The sequence below is a fragment of the Gorilla gorilla genome, chromosome 7 (assembly GCF_029281585.2).
Source record: "Gorilla gorilla gorilla isolate KB3781 chromosome 7, NHGRI_mGorGor1-v2.1_pri, whole genome shotgun sequence".
Taxonomy (NCBI): Eukaryota; Metazoa; Chordata; class Mammalia; order Primates; family Hominidae; genus Gorilla; species Gorilla gorilla.
The window spans coordinates 32,366,498-32,391,514 of NC_073231.2; the positions used below are offsets into that span (position 1 = coordinate 32,366,498).

The 25,017-nt window shown below is 38.4% G+C and overlaps 1 protein-coding gene across 2 annotated transcripts in view; it reads left to right on the forward strand.

Annotated features, from left to right (window-relative positions):
* The window catches only part of ELP3 (elongator acetyltransferase complex subunit 3), a 97,794-nt gene that overhangs the window by 57,311 nt on the left and 15,466 nt on the right, over positions 1-25,017 (forward strand). For both annotated transcript variants that reach the window (XM_019032525.4, XM_019032528.4), the window contains 4 exons: positions 5,199-5,289; positions 7,826-7,891; positions 9,486-9,713; positions 11,252-11,333. In XM_019032525.4, the coding sequence (XP_018888070.1) occupies positions 5,199-5,289; positions 7,826-7,891; positions 9,486-9,713; positions 11,252-11,333 (467 nt within the window). The remainder of the gene's footprint in view (positions 1-5,198; positions 5,290-7,825; positions 7,892-9,485; positions 9,714-11,251; positions 11,334-25,017) is intronic.

Consider the following 25,017-nt stretch of genomic DNA (forward strand, 5'->3'; position numbering starts at 1 on the left):
GCTTCCTGGATCTGTGGTTTGGTGTCTGATATTAATTCTGGGAATTTCTCAGTCACTGTTGTTTCAAATATTTCTTATGTTATTTTGTTTCTTCTCTTTCTGGTGTTCTTATTACACATATGTTACACCTTTTATTTATTTTAGAGACAGGGTCTCACTCTTACCCAAGCCATTCTCCCACCTCAGCCTCCCAAGTAATCGGGACTACAGGCGTGTGCCTCCATTTTTTGTGGGGATGTGGTCTCATTATGTTGTCTAGGCTGGTCTCAAACTTCTGGGCTCAAGTGATCTTCCTGCCTTGGCCTTTCAGAGTGCTGAGATTATAGGTGTGAGCCACCGTACTCGGCCTGTGTGACACATTTTGTAATTGTCCCACAGTTCTTGGAAATTCTGTTCTATTTCTTTCAGTCTTTGTTGTCTTTGCTTTTCCATTTTCAGAGTTTCTCTTGATAGTATCTCAAGCCTAGAGATTCTTTTCTCAGCCATGTCTGTCTACTAATAAGCCCATCACAGGCATTCTTTATTTCTGTTTCAGTGATTTTTTTATCTCTAGCATTTCTTTTTAGTTTTTCTTCAGATTTCCATCTTTCTGCTTACATTCCTCTCTGTCCTTAAATTCTAGCTACCTTTTCCGTCAGAGCCTTCAGCGTGTTAATTATAGTTGTTTTAACTGCCTGGTCTGATGATTCCAACATCCCTGCCATGTCTGTTCCTTATTCTTGCTCTGTCTCTTCAAGTTGTGTCTTTTGCCTTTTGGTATGCCTTCTAATTTTTTCTTCATAGTTGGACATATAATGTTCTAGGTAAAAGGAATTGCTGTAAATAGGCTTATAGTAACCTGATGGTAAGATGACAGGGGAGAAGTGTTCGCTAGTCCTGTGATTAGGTCTTAGTCTTTCAGTGAGCCTATGCCCCTGGACTGTGAACATCACAAGGGTTTCTCGGTTTTTCCTATGCCCTTAGATGGGACAGGATGACTAGAGTGGGCAGGAGTTGGATATTTCCTTCCCCCAGGTCAGTTAGGCTCTGGTTAACTAGTTTCTCCTGCGGGAAGGCCTTAATTAAGAAAAGCAGTGCTAGGACATGTTTCAAAATGGTTTCTTTTCCCCTCTCCCAGCCAGAAGCAGAAGGGTTTATTTCTCTGATATTTAATGTGAGGACCTGGCCAAGTTACTGGAGGTAAATCTCACAATATTGTAGGAGTTGACCTGTGAGTGGGTCCATCCGGAGTTTTTAACTCTCAGACTTGTTTGAGCCTCCAGCAGTTGATCAGTTAGAATTCAGATTTTCTTACCTTAGTGTTGGTTTCTCACAGCAGTTTCCACTCAGGAGTCTCTGCTCTGTTAAGCCACGACTTCCACTAGGAGTCTCTGGTCTCTGTTCTGGGAAGCCACAGCTCCCTCCTCTATTTGCCTCTCTGTCTCTCCAGCCCCGGCGTAGTAGTTTACCTTGTGTCTTCCCCTCTTATAGGTCCAGAAGAGTTGTGACTTTTCAGAGTGTTGACCTTCTACTTGTTCAAGTAGAGTAGCAACTTGCAAGCTCCTTAAATGCAGAACCAGAAACTGGAAGTCCCTTCTCTGCCTGTTTTTCAGTTGGGTTGTCTTTTTGTTGTTGAGTTGTAAGAGTTCATTATATATGCTAGATACAAGTCCCTTATCAGATACATGATTTACATATATTTTCTCTCATTCTGTGAGTTATTTTTTTCACTTTTTTATTGGTATGATTTGCAGCACAGATGTCTTTAATTTTGATGTAGTCTTTTTCCTTTGTCACTTGTGCTTTGGCGTCATGTATAAGAAGCTCAGCAGTGGGTGGGCACAGTGGCTCATGCCTGTAATCCCAGCACTTTGGGAGGCCAAGGCAGGCAGATCACCTGAGGTCAGGAGTTCAAGACCAGCCTGGCCAACATGGCAAAACCCTATCTCTACTAAAAATACAAAAATTAGCTGGGTGTGGTGGCAGGCACCTGTAATCCCAGCTACTCAGGAGGCTGAGGCAGGAGAATTGCTTGAACCTGGGAGGCGAAGGTTGCAGTGAACTGAGATCATGCCACTGCACTCCAGCCTGGGTGACAGAGCGAGACTCCATCTCAAAACAAAAAAATAAACGTGCTCAGCAGCATGAAGTTTACTTCTGTGTTTTATTCTAACAGTTGTGTAGTTTTAGCTCTTACTGCATTTAGGTCTATGATCCATTTTGAGTAAATTTTGTATATGGTATCAGGTAGGGGTCCAGTTTCATTCTTTTGCCTATTTGTTGAAAAGACTATTATTTTCTAATAGAATTGTCTTGGTACCATAAGTGATTTTTAATGTGTAGGTCTTACATCCTACCTTTGAAACCATTACTGAACATCCAGGTAGCTCTGACTATGGTGATTTACCAGATGTCATATCCTAGAAAATCCTTGTGGGGTTTACATGTCATTTGCAAGCTTTAGTAGTTTCCATAATGAGGCAGACTCAGGGTCTGCCTAGCCAAATTGTCATTTGCCAGCAGAGAACTTAAAGTACCAAAGAAGGGCCTAATATTCTTCCCTAATGTCAAATTAAAGCTCCAAAGTGCCTCAGCTTTTTATGATTGTAAATTATCAGTCTGTCTAGATGAATTTTTAGTTAATGTTTTACCTTTGCCACTTATCACATTAGTGAATTCCATGTGTTTAATACCTGTCCACATTTGTCCCTATCAAGTTTCAAAGTATGCTGTTTAGAAATTAGAACAGTTCTTTGAATTCTGTGTGCCAGTGAAAAGAGCAAGTATGAAGTTGTGCATATGAGTTAATAAGTAAATCAGTTTCTTCATAGGTAGGAAGGAAGTTTAATTTGGATGTAGGGAAGGGGCAATAGGATAAGAGCAGGACAACAGAGCATCATTTATGACTGGGGAGCTAATGGAGGGAAGTTGTCCTGTTGGTTGAGAGATGGGTTCTGCAGCCCCTTCTGTGGGCTGGGTAGGCTCCGTGGGCGAGTCTCTTACACATCGTTGTCCTGGATTATCTCCTCTGAGTCCATTCTACAAAGGAGACTCTTAAAAACCATGTTTTCTACCTATGGTAAGAGTTTAATTGATGCCTTTTTTAAGGGTTTGAGATTTTTTAATTGGTTTTTGGTGCATTGGGTAATTAACTTCTCAGTGACCAGTTTCCTACATACAGTCATCCTTCAACCCACAGAGGCCCTACCTTTAGGCCTCTGCTGTCTTCCTATGTCCAGCCATCCATGGTATTCCGCACCTCTTCATTCATTTTCTTCTTAATTAACTAAGGATACAGAGAGGAGCACTGCCCCAAGTGTAATCCTGAGATGCTATCTCGTGTTCCTAAATGCAAGAAGGCTGTTGTGTGCCTTAGAGAAATTACATGTGTTAGGTAAGCTGCTTTGAGTTATAGTGCTGTCCATGAGTTATAGTGCTGTGGCCATGAGTTCAATGTTAATGAATCAGCTATATGTTAAATAAGGTGCCTTTAAACAGAAACATGCATCAAACAAGGTTATGCATTGATCAGTTGAAGATGTTTTAGGGGCTCACAGGAACCTAACCCTATATATCCCCTGTGGACAATGCTTTAGTATTCACTAATTCAGCATTCACAACAGCATAACTATCATGAATAACAAGAATTAAATGTATTTGTCATGTAATGGGCGCTAACACTGGTTGCCACTGACTTTATCAGATTAATTTTGTGCTGTGTATGATGTTTTAAATTTTAAGTTTTATATATTTCTTATATGTGTATATATGAGATGTATAGCCATATATTTAATCTATATGATATATAGCCACATATTTAATAATTTATATATTTGTGAGTTCTTTATAAATTATTTCAGGGTAAAAAAGGGCATTTAGAAGACTTTGGCTTGTACAATCTGAAACAGTAAAATTTTAAAAATATACATATGTTCCTTGCCAAAATTAACCTTATTTTTTACTTTAGTAGCCTTCATTTAGCATCATCTGATTACTAATTTTAAAATGTATTTGATTTTAAGAAAATTATAGTTCCAAAGATAGAAATTTATTTTACTGATAACTGTAAGTAAGCCATATATGCTAACTCTGGTCACTCTAATATATACATTTTATGTCACTCTCACTCTGAACCCTCCAGTGTGTCTTTGCCTTAAAGAATTTTGACTTATCTTTGATTTATAGAGTTTGTATGGCAACTCTCCTGGCTTCCAGAGCCTAACAGACTTACTTGTATAGCTTTTAAAGCTAATCGATTGGCTTTTGATACTTTTGCTGGAGGAATATCTTATTAAAATCAAATGGATGAAGTAGCTAATTGTATTTAACATTTGAAGGGATAAGTGAAAAGAGGAGGAAAAGACTCAAGTTGATTCAAAAGCAAAATGAGAAGAAAAGATAATTGGCATATTCTCCACATCTTTCCTCTGATCAACCACATAGGAGACAAAACAAATTAGAGACTTGTCTTTGAACAGGAAGCAGATGTGCCGAGCATATTTTTACTTCAGATTTTGTTAACTATTTTATCTTTAGATACTGATTTTTGTCTAGAAGAGAGTGTTGGAGCAACTAAAATGGAACTCATAACTTCAGCTCTTGATGGAAGTTTCCTTGATGCCTGGCACTTTATACTGTATTAATGCCAGGAAATAAATTTTATTTCCTCCTATCTTTAGGCAAGCTGTTATTCCTCTAATGCACAGTCACTTTTAACTTAGATTTTCGAGAAACAAGGAAAAAAGATTTAATCTTTGAGACCAGTTGTTGGCTAAGGCAGGCTTTTGAGCATCCCAGTTACTTGTCATTCAGCAGCTGTGTGGGAAAATGTAAGCTACATTGTTGAACAGATTTTGTAAAGGAAAAAATTTATTTCTTGATTTATTTGGTACAAACGTCTCTTTACTCAAAAAATCTTTACAAATGGTTATTGGGCATTCAGTCATTTGCTTAGCACTCTGTAATTTTATAAAGTGATTTCCATCAGGTGCCTTTCACAGAAACCCTGAAGGTCAGGGGAAATCATAATTTCCTTGATGAGAAAGCTGAGGCATAGAGAAGCTCCTTGTTAGGAGGCTTTGCCTCTGATTTCCTGGTCGGCTTCATAGGTTTTTTGCTTTTTTATTTTTGTTCTTTTTAGCTTTTTTAATATCTTTGCCTTACTGCTGTGGAGAATGATTTCTATTTTGCAACAGCTTATGTTTTTCTCCTGTGTACAGGGATATTCCAATGCCTTTAGTTAGCTCAGGAGTAGAGCATGGTAACCTGAGAGAGCTGGCACTTGCAAGAATGAAAGACCTCGGAATACAGGTAAGAGCAAATATGGTGGTCAGGCCACAACTGTTGAGAAAAAGAGAAATCTGAAACACAAAAGACTTTGCCACTACCACCCTTAAAACCAGACTTGCGGGTCAGGTCAGAAAGCCCCCAGATGTTGAAAGCATAGTCACTGGACTGTGTCGGAGCTGAAGCCAGTGGTGCAGGGGCTGCCTCCTTTTCCTTCATTCCCTTCTGCTTTCTTCTGCCTGCTCAGATTGCCAACTGTGTGCCCCACTCCAGTGTTTAAAAACAGTTTTTCTTTTGAAGTATTAGGTATTCAGTTATTGACTGAAGAAAAAGGAGATGTAAATCCTGAAAGGAAAGTATAATCATTTGAAAAGACAAGTATTATGTGCATGAAATAATTGCCAAAACTGCTATTGCCCCACATATACCAGTCTCCCATCCCTCTGGCCATTGAAGTCCCTTCTTCGCTCACAGATATTTACTAAACATCTCCTCTGTGCTGGCCCAGGATATACAAAGAGCCCAAGAACCTGCAACTTAACAGTCTCTGTGGGAAATTCTTAAGTCATAGGAAGGTTTAAAACTCCAGTGCTCAGGAACTTCTTAGAGCTGCTAAAGGGATAAACCAGGAGTGGTGTTGAGACCAAGGGCCGACTCCTGGGCTCTGCCTTCAGAGATTCTGGATCAGTAGATTGGGATGGGACCTATCTGTTTGTTATCCAGCACTAGGTACATGGTTCTCATGCACAATTCAGATTTGGGCCACACTTTGAAAGACATGGTTCCAAGGATTGCGTATGGTGTTTGTGGACTTACCTAAGACATTTTATTCTCTCACTCAAGTTATTATGGAGAAAATGTTTCAGAAGATTGTTCAGGGGAGAGTTTGTGAATATTATTGGCATATTCTACCAAAAAAAAGCGAACAATTTTATGTTCCAGAAAAATAGCAAATGACACCAAACAAGATTGTGTGCCTGCTTTGCCTCCAAGGCTCCAGCTGTTTGTGTTCTCCATCTCCTCTCCATCTCCTCTCGCCTCCAAGGAGGCCACTGACCTTCAGGAAGGCCAAGGTGACTGACCTGGCCTGGTTATCCCAACAATCTCGTTATCCATCCATCTTCTTCAACCCTCACCCCTCATAAGCCTTGTTAACCTCTATTAAAGTAAGCTGGGATTGAGTCCAAAGGCTGGACTTCAGTCATAGCCAAAATATATCTAGTTCCTATAGGCAACATCTTGAGCAGAAAATAAGCACACACCAATCTCTGCCTTTAAAAAAGCATGCCAAAAAAAAAAAAACAAAACAGAAACAGCATGCAGATGTTCATTAAGAACATGGAACAGTAATACATTCCCATGCTAGCTACTATATAGAACTACTGTAGTGAAAGGACAGCAGCTACATTAAGTAGATTAATAATTACAGAGATTGATCATCTTCGTCTGCTGTACAGTTTTTGTTTACTGGAATTCATGGACTCTACATCAGCAAAGCATTGTCTTGAGCTAGTTCCTGGGGTGTGGAAGTAGCTTTAGTTTTCTACAACTGAATAATGAGCTCTTATTTTTCTCTCGGAATTCTGTACATATATAGCAGTCCTTCATAAATATACTATTACTAGAAAAGCTTGTGTGACATCATCAAATTTCCCACAGTGATCTTTTCTTACTGGAAGAAAATGTTTATGGTTTGTTCTATGGGGGCGAAATATACCATAAGATATATAATTGAATAATTACAATGATTTATAATAATGAAAAGGATTGTGTAATTGTAAATGTCTGGTAGCATAGCATGCACTGTGGGTTGTGGAATAGAAGTGAGAGCCACATCACAGATGCTTGGCCATGCAGACCAGACATTGCATTGGCATTGTCTGCAGGCAGCTCCATGCCTTCTCAGATATTCAAAGAGCCATTTGTGATTGTGCTTCAGAGTATGTAATACATGGCTCTAGGTTCCTCCTCCCTCCCTCCCTCTCTTCCTTCCTTCCTTCTTTCCTTCCTCCTTTCCTTTCTTCCACAGTGCTCTTCTTGCAAAAAAAAAAAAAAAAAAAAGCCATCTTCAACATGTAATTTTTGGATATTCCTAAAATGATACAAATATGGGGATGCTAAAAATGTTAACTGCCGTAAAATGGAGGTTTTAAACATTTAGGAATTTACTTTTTACTCTTTATATACATACTTCTGGATTGTACTTTCAGATAGTTATATCCCCTAGGCAAACCTGTTTCTTACTTTTATGACTTACATTCTTTACTGCTAAGATTATATTATATATTGATCTTTTTTGAATTCTAAATTTATTTTAAAAGCACTACTGTACTACTTCATACATTCCTACTCTGGTTTCCCCATCCTCAGATTCATTAAAGGTGGTTTTATTTTGAAATTCAGCTCTTTTATCTCACTGTAAGTTATATGCAAACTTAATTTTGAGCCCAGGGTTTGGTGGAGAGGTTTAAATAAAAATAAAGATTGAATTAGTTACCAGTTTTATATTTGTGCCTCTCCCACCCCCCCACCCCGCTCCCGCCATTTTTTTTTTTGACAGTGTCGAGATGTGAGAACCAGAGAAGTTGGAATCCAAGAAATTCATCACAAAGTACGGCCATACCAGGTTAGTCTCTTCATGTCATAGAGGGCCTAGGTACTGTCCTTAGATCTTTGCCAACCCTGGGCCCACATATTCTTAACCAAGGACAGAGCCCCAGGAGTGAATAACTAAGAGCAGAGACTAATCGAGGATTAGATACCGGTGTCAAACCATGAAAGCCAAATACAAGAATTCTAGAAGAGCCAGGTTAGGAAAACGAAGTCTGAACCTCATCCTAGATTAGCACTGTCCAGTGGAACTTTCTGCAGTGTTGGAAATGTTCTGTGATCTGAGCTATCCAATATCCAATGTGGTGGTGACTGTTGAGCACTTGCAATGTGGCTTGTACAAATGAGGAACTAAATTTTTAATTTAAAATAAATTCAATTGTAAATAGTCCCCTGTGACTACGAGCTACGTTTGGGAAGAGCATAGTATGAGCTGCTTCTCTCTTTATGTGTAACTATTCAGCTGTTGCCCAATGGTAATAAGCAAATGAATAGATCAGCCCTTATCCACAGGCTCCACAAAAATTAAGCATAATGCCTTAAGGCATTCATGGTATGTAATGAATTAACTTTTCTCTTATACTCTTATAATGTCTAGCTGTATGCCAGATTTTCTGTAGGATTTGATTCTCTTGTGGAACCCCATTTGAGAAAGGCTGGAATAGATGATCTCTGCATTGATATTTCTGTTCTCAGCATGAATCAGTTAATTGACATTTTTCACATTTAGGACCTTTTGAGAGAAAAAGTAGACCCAACACAATTTGCCAGATTCTTGTGCTGTTCAGTTATTTAGCAAACATTGTTGAGAAGGAATATGTGTTAGTCTGAATTGTTCACCTTGCTCTGGGTACCATCTCCCCATCTACTGAGTGTTTCTGCGTGTGGCCATGTCCACGTGTATACTTTTCTCTGTGCGTGCAATATTGTTACATATGGCTTCTATTTAAGAAAATTACAAGAGCCATTTGTACAATGAGCTGAAGAGCCAAAAGCCTGTGCAGACTGCTACCACACAGCTTACCCCCAGAAGCTACCATCTATGATTGAACTTTCTCTAACATTTTCATCCCATAATTATGCATAATATTTAAGTGCCCTGTGGGAGGCCATACTTCCTTGAAATTTCATCAAGGTGCAGGTGACCAGCATCACATTTTTCTTCCCCAAAGATAGGTTTCAGTGGAGGCGATAAGGACTAGAAGATGAAACCCAAACCATTGAACACCTGACAGTTTTGAGACAAAGGGGTGCTCCTGAGAGCTACGCATGAGACGTGATTTTGAAATTTTACATTAAGAGACTCTTCAAAGGGAGTCAAATGCATGGAAGCCTTTACTGAGCTGGATCTCTGTAAGAGTCTCAAGGTTAATGAAGTTCAAGTATTTGTGAAATTATACAGTTATTTTCCTTTTATAATAGTCCATGAACAAGGTGTGAACTTTAATCTTGGTGCTATTTGAGAGTAGACAAGTAAAAAGAAACATAATTAGTGATTATTCATTCCTTATCCCTAACTAGATATTAACCTAAATAAATACATACAATTACAAAAATGAATTTGGTTCTTTAATTTTGAATAATATTTTTTGTGGCTTTTTACTAAATAGGTTGAATTGGTAAGGAGAGATTATGTTGCAAATGGTGGCTGGGAAACATTCTTGTCATACGAAGACCCGGATCAAGACATTTTGATTGGCCTCCTACGATTACGCAAGTGTTCAGAAGAAACTTTCCGTTTCGAATTGGGTGGAGGTGTCTCCATAGTACGAGAGCTGCATGTGTATGGGAGTGTAGTCCCTGTGAGCAGCCGGGATCCTACTAAATTTCAGCATCAGGTATCCTGTATTCCATTTCTATTTGACTTCTAAGAAACTGCCTAAGTAGGAAAAGAGAAAAGGAATGGGGTGAAGAGAAGAGGAAGAGGCAGAGGAGCAGGAGAGGGGAAAGAGAAGCATAGAAACAGAGGAGCCAGTGTTTTAGTTGTTCAGAGATGTTTTCTCTCCAAATTGTATCCTTTTGGGAGGAAAGGATAAACTGAGATTCAGTCAGTTGGAACATAACAGATTGAACCACATGGAATTGGTTTTTTTTGAGACAGAGCCTCACTTTGTCACCCAGGCCAGAGTGCAGTGGCGTGATCTTGGCTCACTGCAACCTCCGCCTCCCTGGTTCAAGTGATTCTCCTGCCTCAGCCTCCCTAGTAGCTGGGATTACAGGTGTGCACCACCATGCCTGACTAATTTTTGTATTTTTAGTAGAGATGGGGTTTCACCATGTTGGCCAGGCTAGTCTCGAACTCCTGACCTCAGATGATCCACCCACCTTGGCCTCCCAAAGTGCTGAGATTACAGGCATGAGCTACTGTGCCTGGCCTGCAGTTAGTATTTTTGAAAGTAAGAAATCGTCTAATACTGGCAGTCTCATATGGGTCAACTTATTGTGGAGTCAGGTTAGACGGTGATGGGAAAGCACTTATGAAACACTTCCTAAGGTTAAGCCATATTATACATAGGGGAACCCTATTCTAACCCCAGACAACCTACCTTAATAGCTCACTTTTTAAAATTTCCAGAAAATGTGTTAAAACCTAATGGTGGATATGATATAAGAGCCAAAATTGATTATTTAAGAATTTTGCCTGGTTTCTCAACTCTTAGAAAGTAGAGAGGTGGCCGGGAGTGGTGGCTCATGCCTGTAATTCCAGCCCTTTCGGAGCTGAGGCAGGGGGATCACCTGAGGTCAGGAGTTCAAGACCAGCCTGGCCAACCTGGTGAAACCCTGTCTCTACTAAAAATACAAAAATTAGCTGGGCATGGTGGCACGTGCCTGTAGTCACAGCTACTCGGGAGGCTGAGATAGGAGAATCACTTGAGCCTGGGAGGCGGAGGTTGCAGTGAGCCGAGATTGAGCCAGAGTGATCTCGCCCAATGCAGTGAGCCACTGCACTCCATCCAGCCTGGACAACAGAGGGAGATTCCGTCTCAAGAGAAGGAAAAAAAAAAAAAAGTAGAGAGGTGACTAAGAAATTAAAGACATACTGCCCCAGACTTCTATCATTTAGAGATTGCCTAGAACCCACCTAAGAAGAGACAGAATTTGAGAGGGAATTACTGTCTTCCTGTGAATAGATTACATCATCCACAACATACCTTTTGGTAGTTCTTGTTCAAAAGTTACACCTTTTTCAGTTGTCTGCTACAGTGTACCTTTGGTATGATTGAATGGTTTCTTTTTCCTTACTCCCATAAGTGGGCTTTTTCACTCTTAACAGATTTTAGCAACTACTAAAGTATATAGCCTTCTTGTTTTATGGACCCCTCTTAATGAACTTCCTTCCTTTTTAATTCCCACTCCCCTTTGTTGCTCCGTGCAGGGATTTGGCATGCTGCTGATGGAGGAAGCAGAAAGAATAGCTAGAGAAGAACATGGGTCTGGGAAAATAGCCGTGATATCAGGTAACTGGGGGAGGGTGAAGTTCATGATTCCTTCCCATTTTGAACTTGGCACCACAGTGAAAACTGTGTTGGTACCCTCTTGCCCCTGTTGATGGTTATTACCTTCAAAATTGAGCTGAGCTGACTGGCGAAGGACTTGTGCTCAAACAAAATTCACAAAAGCAGTTTAGTGGAATAGAGATTTCCGAGCGCTCTGAGAGTCAGGACCTGTGACCCATATCCCCTCTTCTGCACTCTCTGTCACACTGGTCAGCATGGTCGCCTCCTCTTTGTGCTGTGCCCAGTTACTGTATCTGAGGAAATGGAATTTGATGATATGGACAGGAGAAAAACATGAGTGTTTTTCACTATTGTGGAGATTATCACTATTGTTCAGAAATTAAAATAGAACCTCAGTTGCCAGTACGAGCTGTTTAAAGGCCAAATTCTTGCTCTTTAAATTTTGTTCTCAGTAACTTCAATCCTGGGGAACAGCTTTCCCCTGTTTGGGAGTAAAAAAGTTTTCCCCAGCCCTCTTAGGGTCCCTGGCTGGGTCCGAAAATTAAACTGACAAAGGCAGATTAACAGGGGAAAAGCATACACATTTATTGCATATAAATTTTATGGAACAGGAAAGTCTTTATAAGGAAATAAAGACCCAAAGAAATGGCTGAACCTGAGTGTTTTTATACGAGTGCAAAGTCATGAAAAAATAAGACAGGACACAGGAGTAAGAGCTAAGGGTGATAAACGGGAATGTTTAGCAAGGCCTGTTCATTTAGATCCCTCAAGGTGCCCCTCTGCCTTCAGAGATGAAGATGTTTGTTTGCTCCAGGTGGTGTGAGAGCACCTCCCTCATGAACATCTCATGACCTGCGTCAGGGGAGAAGGAAGGGGAAGGTCTAAGGGTCCTTCCTGCATCTGCCATTTTCTGATTCCTTCACCTTAAGATACTCAGTATGCCAAGACACCGTCTTTTGCGGTAGTGTGTTCTGAACCCCATCAGGAGCTTCCCCATTCCTTATCTAGGACAGCAGGTCACTGGGGAAGTGGGCATGAAAAGGAAAATTCAGTACAGCATGTGTGAGTGGAGCAAGAAATGACGTAGACCCCTTTCACATCTGCTGTTCCATAGTGTATCCTTACAGAAATCGCTGTTCCCAGTAAGAAGCTAACAGGGTGAGAGCCATGATCAAAATGTAGGTTATTTTTCATCCAGCATGTTTGTTTTCCCATTAGACTACTACATTCCTAAAGCTAAAATACGCCTTCTGAGAAAATAATCTCTTCTGAAAGTGAAAGTTGAAATGAGGTTTTTTAAAAAAAAATAAGTTGTTGCCAATCAGTAAATCAATACCCATGCTTGGGTTTTAATGATTATAATTATGAAAATGTAATGACTCAGCCTCACTTATAATCATTTAGTGTGATTGAGGTTTTTGGCATTATCCAGACAGATTCCTAAAGCTTTTTTTTTTTTTTTTTTTTTTAAAAACATGTCTAGCTTTATTTATTTATTTTTTATTCTGTTATCTTTCATCGCACAAAGAGGTAACTAAATAAGGCTCACTTGATTGGTACTGTTACCTGTAATTAAAAAAGGTTTACTTCTCAACTGTTTAACTGTGGTTGATCAGAAGTACCAGGCAAGGGCCAGACTGACTTAGAACCCCTCTGCACATGTGTCTGTGTAGAGTTGATAACACCTAAAATTTCCATGGCCCCTTTTGTCAGAGCACTGTTAGTGTTCTAGTAAAGTGCTTGTGAAACTTCAGTGTGCTTACAAATCACCTGGAGATCTTGTTAAAATGCAGACTCTGACTCAGTGGGCCTGGGTGGGGCCTGTGCTCTCAGGTGATACCATGCTGTCTTCAGACCACACTTTGTACACAAGCAAGGCTTTAGTACTCTCTTCCAAGTGTATTCTCTTTTCAGTCACTGAGATAACGACAACGCTCTGTGATCCTGGCAGTGCTACACTCCCAGAGTCTGATAATAGTCAAGTGACTTTCTGGTGTCTGTGGGAACCTAATCAAAGTTAAAATGGAAGAGCATGCATATTCCATCACTGCTCTACATCATTTCATCTGCCTTTATGACATCTGTGTCTTTTTACAATGTTGCATGCAGAGAGGACCCCTGGCTTGCCTGAGGTCATATCCAATTGCTCATAAGAGCCTCAGTTTCTGCTTTTTATGAGTGGGGTGATTTCCATTTTCTAAGTGGAAATCAGCATCTGCCCTCTTTCTGCCATATCTATCTCCCTAGCTTTTTATCATAATCTAAATAATAGCTCAATTTCAGATCATCTGCATGTAGAGTTTCTCAAATAACGAGAAGAGACTTGCTCAAATTAACAGGGAAGAACCTTTCTCTTGTCAGCTGGTATGATAGGTCTACTTCATTTCTATACAAGGGGTTTCTTTTGGCCAGTGGGTTTCTGTAGGAACAGCCCTGGGATGCCTTCTTGGGACTCTAGTGAGTTCAGAAGGGAGGATGCCGTAAGCATTACTTCCTGTCACCCTGCCTGGAAGCCCCACCATTGCTCTCTATAGGGGAAACTACGTAGGCCTGGACTTTCTGTTTGACTTAAGCTCTGGTCACCCTTCAAATGAAAGAACAAGAACATTTGCTGTCTGGATGATGCATTTTTATTTCTCCAATTTAGTAATCTATTACCGTTCTGTGTAAGTTTCTGAATCAGATGCCGGAGAAGTTAGTCCATTATTAAGAACTTCAAGGAGGGCAGATGTGAAGAGCTTATTATTATATGGTGTTTTTAATGTTGTGTTTTTCCGGTTTTTGCATTTTGACTTTGGTTTCTCTGATGTGAGTACAGTGATGTGTGTGCGTGTGTTTTAGTTTTTTGTAAATAGGCAGTTATTCTCCATAAATTAATCCTTAGAATGAAAATCTCTTTATGACCGTGCTGGTGTCTGTGGGCTGCATTTTGTCAACGTTACCTCATTGGATTAGCTGAGAAGAGGCACTGATTTGGATGGGAGTGGGGTGGGGAGGACGGGTAGCCAGGATTCCATTCCTGCTTTGCCAGTAGCTCTTCTTGTGATCTAGGATAATTTTACTTACTCTCCATGGGCCTTTATTTCCGTATTTTAAAGAAGTGGATGTGGTTATCTTTTACAGTTCTGACTCTAGAATTCTACCCCTTAGTATCTTCTTTAGTTCTCAGCATGACCAATTATGTTTTCCTAATTAAATTGTAGGTGGGACCTTTTCTGTGCCATATTAAGAGACTTTAATTTCATCAATAATAGATCTCGGTCTCGTTGTAGGTTGGGTGTTTGCTGATGAAAATGGCGATAGTTTCCCATAGGTAGTTAATCCTATGCTTTGTGAATGCCTGTTAACTTAGGTCACACCTGGTGATACTGTTTGACCTAAGTGTTTACTTTTTTTCCGACCTTGTCCTCAGTTTGTAAATCCATCCTTGTTCCAGGTCTGTAGGCTTTTGTATAAGTTGTACACAGTGGTGGCCTAGATATTGTGTCCTGGCATAACTAGTAAGCTTGAGTAAGGGAAAGATAGAATCATTTATCATTTTGGTTACTCTTGTGTAAGAGTAATGCATTTAGGTAGAATTTTTTAATTGCATTTTGATTCATTATGACTTCCCTTCATCTTGCCAGATTTTCTCTGTAACTTGGGTTTATAATCTTGGATTCAGCCTCTAGACAATATTATGAACTACACAGTAGATCTGATTTGAGTCACTATAGAAAGACTCTGGGTATTCTTTTTTCTGTATTTAAAAACAAATTGGTTTTTTATCTGTGCTACTTCAGTAGACTTTGTTTATAGGTATACACTGTGTATTTTATAGCAGATTATCTTTTTAAAAAGATGACTACCTTTATGGCTACATGAGAAAATTGAAAACTTTCTCGTGTATCAAAATCAAATGAAGCAATTTCTTGAAAAAGAGGCCTTTAGGTTTATTCTGTTTTTTTCTTAGTGAACTGTGTTTTAAAGTGAACCATCAACTCTAAATGTGAAAATTAAAGTAAAAATGAAATGTTCAGTTTCATCAGCATCAAAGTCACCGTGTATTGAGGGGTCACGTATGAAATGAAGAGACATGTGAAAAAAGAAGATGTGTGAAATGTCACCCTGCCCTGCATGAATGTTCGTGTTGGGCTCTAGGAAACTCACCCACCTTCCTCTCGTTGATTGTCTTTGACTGCAGAGGAAGATAAGTTTTCTCCCTACTTAGGCTCCAGATTAGTTCATAACTCAAGATTAATTACTTCACAGTAAGAAAATATTATTTTTTTACATATAAAAATGGACAAATCAGTGTAATGAGAACCACCAGTTTATAAAACAATGTGTAGGCAAGAAATAACAGCTAATTGCTGCTAAATATCTAAGCAATTAATTAGTCCCTATTAATTCCAAGTGGTATCATTTGCCAGCTTAATCCATATATCTTCTATCAACACACATCTGTTCAAGGTTAACAAATTGTGTTTACTTAAAAACCACGATGTTTATCTACTTGGATGATCAGCATTCTTTCCTTTAAAAATGTTAACATGAGCAGTTTTTCTGTCTCCTCTCTTATAATGTAAAGTGCAAGGAATTATACTGGAGAAGCTAACCACAACGTCTGAAATGCCATCACTAATAATCACCGTGGAAACGGAGATCTCTGATGTCACACTGCCTGTACCATTTCCAAAAGGGCAAATAGAACTGTGATAGTCACTATTTAGAAAGCCATTTAACACCCCCAACAGAATGAGTTTTTTTCTTCTGGCAATTTTGGCTAGGTATCAGATCCAATCGTGTGACTGTTTCAGTTTGCCAAGCTAATTGCTATGCAGCAAGATGACCAGCTATTCCCCAAGCTCGTCTGACTACCTTCATCATAAGCAGTATTCTATTTGTGTCCTTTCAAGTAGAAAATTAATATGGCCATTGGCCAAGAATCGTACAAGGCCGATGGATCACACAGTGATGGTGAAGAATAAGGAAAATGTCTGAATCGTCGATGACAGAAATCACTGAAGTCAGAGACTGATAGCCATTTTGTTTAAACCTATTAAAAAGCCAGAGAAGGGGAGAGGAGAGAAGAATTTAAATATAGGGTGATTAAATGAGTCACTATGGAGATGAACTCATCCTTAATCATGATGGTCTTAGTTATATGACCCTAAAACTACATCACAGTGCCTCCTGGTCAGAAAATAAGTGTACCTGCGCCTTATACAATCCAATATGGCTTTCTAGGACTGCAGTTAATGGTCTTGTTTGCCAGAACCACTGATTAATAAAATCATATGTGGGCAGAAAATAGCAGTTGTTTTGTTGAAACATTTAAACTACAAATGGCTGAGATTTACTTATTCGACCTTCACCTGTCTCCCAGGCTACTACACATCTCCCTCAGTTTCAGGAGAAGATAGTTTTATCCCTTGCATTGTACTCTAGTTGAAAAGAAGGGAACATTCATAACTAGGTTCGTCTGAAAATGGACTCATAATCCTTACCAAAATGCCTGGAAAAGCATTTCTTCATTGTAGCATATCTATTTGCTAATGGACACAGGAAGCCTGCCAAATGCAGACCAGTTTGTGGCACCTACATGAGTGTTAGTCTATGGCTTCTCAGAAAGGAAGGGAAAGAGTGTTTGTCCTTTTGTACTATCTTTGTGACAAATTATCCCCTAAATGTCCCCTAATTAAATGTACATTTTCTGGGTTCTGTATATTCTTCTGTTCCATTTTGGTATTCTAACAAAGATCATATATGTTTCTTTTTTGGTGCATGTTCCAGTAGTATTTTTTAAATCATTATTAATATCTTCTTAAAGACAATGGATACAATATAAAGTATTTCTTTACTACAGGAATTCAATTTCAACATCATTATTAATCAGACTGGAATTGATGATATGGAATACTACTTTGCTAGATAATGTATTAGCTAGGTGTTTGCTAATTGGTGTCTGTTGTAGCTGCACTGTGGCAGCATTGTTGCGTAGCTCCTCCCAGGAATCTGTATTCCATGACTTGACATTTACTCATTTGAAGGTGAATCAGGTACCAGTTTGTAGTACACCGCACATCAAGTGCATTAGACCATCTCTAACTTGGCATCACAGACTATGTTAATTAGTACACATGTTTTGAATATTATTGAATAGGCCACTAATGAGTTTCTACTGTTTGGATCTTGGAGGCAACTGAATTTTTTGTGATGTTTCCCAGCCAGAAGCTAGGGATACTGATTTGGAGTGGCTGATTGGCATTTGAAGTACAGCATTTGGCAAATGCTGTTGCTAATCCCAGGTCCATGCAGTCCAGCCTCTTACATTTCAGAGTGTGCATGTTGAGATCTTGAAGTCCAGCCTTGCCAGTGTAGACATACAGCACATTTGTAGACTTTTTGTCCCCATTCTTGTTCCTCTTAGTTTATGGATATAGGGAATCATGGTCTTATACTTTTGCTTAGGAGGAATAGGGTTATATCATGTGATTCCTAATAACATTCCTGAAAGGTCTGGAAGCTTTGAGATGAATGACTACCTTTATTTAAAATTAGACACTTCACAGGCTTTTTTCTGAGGAAGCAAGCCCTCTCCAAAAGTGGCCCAACCTATGCTACTCACTACCAGCTCTCTATCAGAAAGTCTGTTTTAATAGTTTGTTGCAATGTTGACTCCTTATCAATGTAACTTGAATATGAATAGTACTGTTCTTTTCTCTAAATATTTGACATTGCCTTAATTCATTCAATTTGATAAAGCTTTTCTATTTTAGATCAGTTAGAGGCAGAGATTTGGCAGGTTATTCTTTGGGTGAACAGGTATTACTGAATAATGCTGGAAAATATTGGTGCTGCCTTCCTCAGCAGCAACCAAGATACTAGTTTTGTGGAGCCTTTTAGTTTAGAGATTTCTAATTCCAACAGAACACATGCAAGGAATTTCTTATTCTTTAGTTGGCCTGGCTTAAGCTGTTGTCTCTGACCAACAACTCACATTTCTAAGACAGTGCCTGTTAGACATAGAATTGTAGTTTGTGGCCATGGGATCATTTCCTTATGCACCCCATCCTCTAGTCCCTAAGCAGACCACTGTCCACTTGTCCACCATTCACGAATAAATTGCTGGGGTTCAGTAAAGCAGTCCACATGCTCCAGATCTCTACCTGCGTGATCTGTTGCCTCACTGCAAATCCTAATAATTAGTGTTTGTTCTGGTTATTTATTATAACATACCACCCCAAAGTTTAGTGACTTAAAACAACAACCCTCTTATTGCTTAATGATTCTGTGGGTCAGAAATTCAGCAGGGCATAGAGGGGATGGTTCCTCTCTGTTCTGTGATGTCAAGGGCCTCAGCTGGGGTGGCTTAAATGGCAGCCAGTTGGCTGGGATGGTATGTCTGAAGTTTCAGTTCTGACTGGGGCTGTCCATATGAGCAGCTTGGTTCTTGTCCACCTGTCTGCTCCATGTGGCTTGGGCTTTTTAATAGCACAATAGCTGGGGTTCTAAGAGGGAGGAGCAAAGGCCTGGTCTTAGAAGTCCTAGAATGTCTATATTAGTTATCTGTCATTGTGTAATAAATTACCCAAAAACTTAGTGGCTGAAACAACAAGCATTTTTTATCTCGTGGTTTCTGTAGATCAGGAATCTGAGAGTGACTGAGCTGGGTGCCTTTGGCTCAACATCTCTAACAAGGCTGTAGTCAAGGTGTCAGCTGGGGCCATAATCATCTCAAGAGTCCATTGGAGCTGAAGGATCCCCTCCCAAGTTCACTGTGCAGTTTTTGGCAGGCATCGGTTCCTCACAAGCTGTTGGTCTTGGGGCTGTGGTTCCTCACCATCCCTCATGGGCCCATTTATAGGGCTGCTTGTCACATGATGTGACAGCTTGCTCTCTCAGTGGGAGTGATCAGAGAGAGAGAGCTCATTCAAGATGGCAGCCATAGTATTTTTATAACCTAATCTCAGAAGAGTGTTAATGAGTCCACCTCACCCTCAGGGGGAAGGGATTACACAAGTCTGTGAATACCCTAGGTGGTGAACTTTGGGGGTCATTTTAGAGACTGCCTACCCCAATGTATCTTCTGCCTTGTTCTGTTGGTCAGAGTCACTGGGCCAGGCCAGATTTAAGGGAAAAGGAAGTAAATTCCATCTCTGTAAGGGAGAAGGCAGCCATCTTTGGATGCTGTCAACCGTAGTGGTGGAATACTTCTCCATTGCTTTGTGATTAGTAGGCATCCAGTACCTCTAATGCCTTCTCCAAAGATAGACCCTTTGGGCAGACCTAAATTCAAGAATTCTTGTCCCAGCCAGATTTTCATATAGTCAAGCATGGCAACACAATCACACCTCACACTTTCCTAGGTAGAGCTTGGCAGGTCCAACAATACTCAGCCTGCACCTGACCCTTTGTGTGCCATCTCTCTTCCGTAAGGACATGCCTCTCTGTTTCCCTTTGCAACCTTATTTTATACCTGATGCTTTAGGTGCACGTGCTGGCCATTTATATTTTTCTTCTAGGTAATGGAACATAGAAGCCTGGTTTTGGGCTGAGGATACATGGTTTCCCTCTGGAGCTTTCCTACCCTTAAATACTTATTTTCCCCCTACAAACACATGGAGAAATTTTATGCATTGTAAGAAAATTTTTTTCATTTGGGGAGTTGATAAATCATAGGTAAAGTAGAATTTGCCATTTTAACCATTTTTAAGTGTATAAATCAGTGGCATTATTTACATTTACAGTGTTGTACGACCATCACCGTTATTTCTAAAATTTTTAACACCCTAAACAAACTGTGAACCCATTAAGCAGTAACTCCCAGTTCCCCGCACAGTCCTCTAATCTATTTTCTGTCTCTGTGAAGTGGAATCATAGAGTATCTGTTCTTTTATGTCTGGGTTATTTCACTTACCATAATGTCTTCAGTGTTCATCCATGCTGTAGCACGTCTCAGAATTTGCTTCCTTGTTATGGCACAATAATATTCCATTACATGTATATACCACATTTTGCTTATCATCCATCAGTCTGATAGACATTTCGGTTGTTTCCACCTTTTGGCTATTGTCAATAATATTGCAGGGTGTACAAATACCTGTTTGAGTTCTGCTTTCATTTCTTTTGCATATATACCCAGAAGTGTAATTGCTGAGTCAAATTGTAACTCTATGTTTAACTTTTTGAGGAACCACCAAACTATTTTCCACAGTAACTGCCCTGTTTTTCATTCCCACCCACAGTGCACAAGGATTTCAATTTCTCTACATCTTTGCCAACACTTGAGATTTTTCTTTTTTTTTTTTTTATAGCCATCCTAGTGGTATAAAATGGCATTCTGTGTGAGGTTTGACTTATATTTCTGTAATGATTAATGATGTTGAATGTCTGTCATTTTTATCTTCTTTAGAGAGATGTCTGTTTGGGTCTGTTGCCCATTTTTTAACTGGATTGTTTGTCTTTTTGTTGTTGAGTTGTAGGAGTTCTTCATATTTTCTGAATATTAGACCTTCATAAAATATTTGCAAATGTTTTCTTCCATTCTGTGGGTTGCCTTTTCACTTTCTTGATACTTTCTTTTGATGCACAAAAGTTTGTAATTTTAATGAAGTCCAGTTTATCTGTCTTACTTTTGTTATTTGTGTCTTTGGTGTTATATTTAAGAAACCATTGCCAAGGTCAAGGACAAAGATTTTCCTCTATGTTTTCTTCTAAGGGCTTTATATAAAGTTATAGCTCTCAAATTTAGATCTTTGACCTATTTTGAGTTCATTTTTGTATATGATATAAGGTAAGAGTCTAATTTAATTATTTTGCATGTGGATATCCAGTTTTTATAGCACCACTTGTGAGAGAGACTTTTCTTTTCCCATTGAATGCTCTTGACATCCTTGTCAGAAATCAGTCGAAAAGAGAAGTGAAAGTTTATTTCTGGGCTCTCAGTTCTATTTTGCTGGCCTATATGTCCATCTTTACATCAGTACTATGCTGTTTTAATCACTGTAGCTTTGTAGTAATTGGGAAGTATGAGTCTCCAACTTTGTGCTTCTTTTTCAAGATTGTTTTTGGCGATCCTGGGTTCCTTCAAATTCCGTATGATTTTTCACGTGGCTGTTTTTATTTCAGCAAAAGCCACTATTGGGATTTTGATAGGGATTGCATTGAATCTTTATATGGCTTTGGGTGGTATCATCATCTTAACAATGTTAAGTCTTCCAGGCCATGAACACAGGATATCCTTCCATGTATTTAGTCTTCTTTAATTTCTTTTAGCAATGTTTTGTAGTTTTCAATGTGCCAGTCTTGCACCTCCTTGCTTAAATTTATTCCGAGATATTTTATTCTTTTGATGCTATTGTGAGATTTTTAAAATTTTGTTTTTGAATTGTTCATTATAAGCATATAGAAATAAAACTGATTTTTCTTCCATATTGATTTTGTATTATGCAGCTTTGCTAGATGTGTTTATTAGCTCCAATAATTTTGTATGTGTGTGGATTCTTTAGCATTGCCTACATATAAGGTCATGTCATCTTGAATAGAGATAGTTTTACTTATTCCTATCCAATTTGGGTGCCTTTCATTTCTTATTCTTGCCTAATTCCTCTGGCTAGAACCTTTAAGTACTGTGGTGAAAATGGGCAACCTTATCTGGCTTCTGATCTTAGGGGGAGAGGTTTCTGTTTTTCACAATTAAGCATGATATTATTATCTGTGAGTTTTTCACATATGGCCTTTACAATGTTAAGGAAGTTCCCTTCTATGCTAATGTATTGGGTGTTTTTATCATGAATGGGTTGTGAGTTTTGTCAAATGCTTTTTCTGCATTTGAGCTGATTGTATGATTTTTTTTCCCACTTAATTCTGTTTTGGTTTATTACATTGATTTTTGTGTGTTGAACTATCCTTGCATTCCAGGGATAAATCCCACTTGGTTGTGGTATATAATCCTTTTAATATGCTGGTAAATTCAGTTTGCTGGTATTTTGTTGAGGAGTTTGGTGTCTGTATTCTTAAGGGGATGATGGTCTATAGTTTTCTTTGTAGTGTCTTTATCTGGCTTTGATAACAGAGTAATGCTGGCTTTATTAAATGAATTATAAAGTGTCCTTCCTCTTCAGTTTTTTGCAAGTATTTGAGAAGGATTGGTATTAATTCTTCAATTGTTTGGTAGAATTTACTAGTAAAGTCATCTGATATTGGGCTTTTTCTTATTGGGACATTTTTTATTACTGATTCAGTTTCTTGTTATGTATTTATGTAGACTTTGTTTCTTTATGAGTCAGTTTTTATGTTTCTAGAAATTTGTTTCATCTAGGTTATCTAACATGTTGGCGTACAGTTGTTCATAGTATTTTCTTATAGAATTCTTATTTCTGTACAGTAAGTAGTTATGCCCCCTCTTTTATTTCTGTTTTTGTGATTTGAGTCTTCTCTTTTTTAACCCAATCTAAGGTAAACATTGCTAGTTGATCTTTTCAAAGAAGGAACTTTTGATTTTGATTTTTTTTTTATTCTCTATCTTCACTCTAATCTATTATTTTCTTCCTTCTGCTAGCTTTGGGTTTTGTTTGCTCTTTTTTTTTTCTAGTTCCTTAAGGTGTAGAGTAGGTTATTGATTTCAGATATATCTGCTTTTAAAATCCCAAATGTGATCATAGGTATCTGCTTTTCTAATGTGAGCATTTACAGCTATAAGTTTCCCTCTGAGCACTGTTTTTGCTGCATCCTATAAGTTTGGAATGTTGCATTTTGTCTTTCATTTGCTGAAGGTGTTTTCCAATTTTCCTTGTGATTTCTTCTTTAGCCCATTGGTTGTTTAAGAATGTGTTAATTTCTGCATACTTATGAGTTTTCCAGTTTCCATCTGTTATTCTAGTTTCATTTCTTTGTGATCAGAAAAGGCATTTTATATAATTTCAGTCTTTTTAAATTTATTAAGACATGTTTTCCTGACCTGACATATGATCTGTCCTGGAAAATGTTCCGTGTGCACTTATGGAAAATGTACATTCTGCTATTAGTGGTAGCATGTTCTATATATGTCTGTTAGATTTAAGTGGTTTAAAGTGTTGTTCTAGTTCTCCCTTTCCTTATTGATCTTTTGTCTTAATTTTTTTATTAATTGTTGAAAGTGGATATTGAAGTATCCAAGTCTTAATGTAGAACTATTTATTTCTCCCTTAAGTCCTGTCAAGTTTTGCTTCATATATTTTGGGGCTCTGTTGTTAGGTGCATATATGTTGATAATTGTATAAATCTTCCTGATCATTGAACATTTATCACCATATAATGGTCTTCTGTTTCTTGTAACCTGTTTTGACTTAAAATTTGTTTTGTCTGATAATGTAATCACTCTATGACTCTTTTGGTTATTAGTTGTTTTCTTAGTGGTTACCTTGGGGATCATAATTAACATTTTAAGCCTCCAGTCACCATTTGAATAATAACAAGTTAGTTTTAATAGTATGCAAACACTCTGCTCCTATACATCTCTGTCCCTCCCCCTCTGTATTGTTATTGTCACAGATTACATCTTTATACCTGTGTATCCATTAACCTAGACTTAAAATTATTGTTTAATGAATTTGCCTTTTAAATAATATAGGAAGAAAAGAGGAGTTACAAACCAAAAGTGCAATAATACTAGCTTTTATGTTTACCTATGTAATTATCTTTATTAATATTCTTTATTTCTTCATATGGTTCCAAGTTACTGCCTATTCTTTCAATTCAGGTTGAATGACTTCCTTTAGCATTTCTTATAGGGCAGGTTTAGTAGTAATAAGCTTCTTTAGCTTTTCTTAATCTGGAAATGTCCTAATTTCTCTTTTATGCTTGAAGGATAGTTTTGTTGGATATAGAATTCTTGATTGGCAGATTTACTTTTTTCTTTCAGCCAGCACTTTAAATGTGCCATCCCATTGCCTTCTGACCTCCATAGTTTCTAATATCAGTTGTTAGTCTAATTGAGGATTCCTTCTATGTGATGACTCATTTTGCCTCTTGCTGCTTTCAAGATTCTCTCAGGTTTTCAACAGTTTGACTCATATTGTGATCATTGTGGATCTCTTTGAGGCTATCCTGCTTGGAATTTGCTGAGCTTCTTGAATGTATAGATTCATGTCTTTCAACAAATTTGGGAAGTATTCAGCCATTTCTTTAAACATTTTTTTCTACCCTTTATGTCTCGCATCTCCCTCTGAGACTCCAGCAATGCATATATTGGTATGCTTGATGGTATCCCCCACGTCTTTTATTTTTCTACATTTTTTCTTTCTGCTCCTCAGACTAGATAAATTCAGTTGCATTATCTTAAAGTCCACTGATTCTGTCTGCTGCCTCCTCTTAACTGCCATTGAACACCTCTAGTGAATTTTTTATTTTTACTATCATACATCTCTGTGCCAGAATTTCTATTTTTTAATATAATTCCTGTCTATTGACATTCCTTCTTTTTGATAGTATCCCCTTGATATCCTTTCTTTGTCCATGGTTTCTTGTACCTCCTTAGGCATATTTAATACAGTTGATTTAATGTCTTTGAGTAGTAATCCCAATGTCTGGATTTCCTCAGGAATAATTTCTGTTGAATTCTTTTTTCCTGTGAATGAGCCATTCTTCCCTGTTCTTTGTATGCTTTACAATTTTATATTGAACTACTGAGAACTACACAATTAGTATAATGTGGTAACTC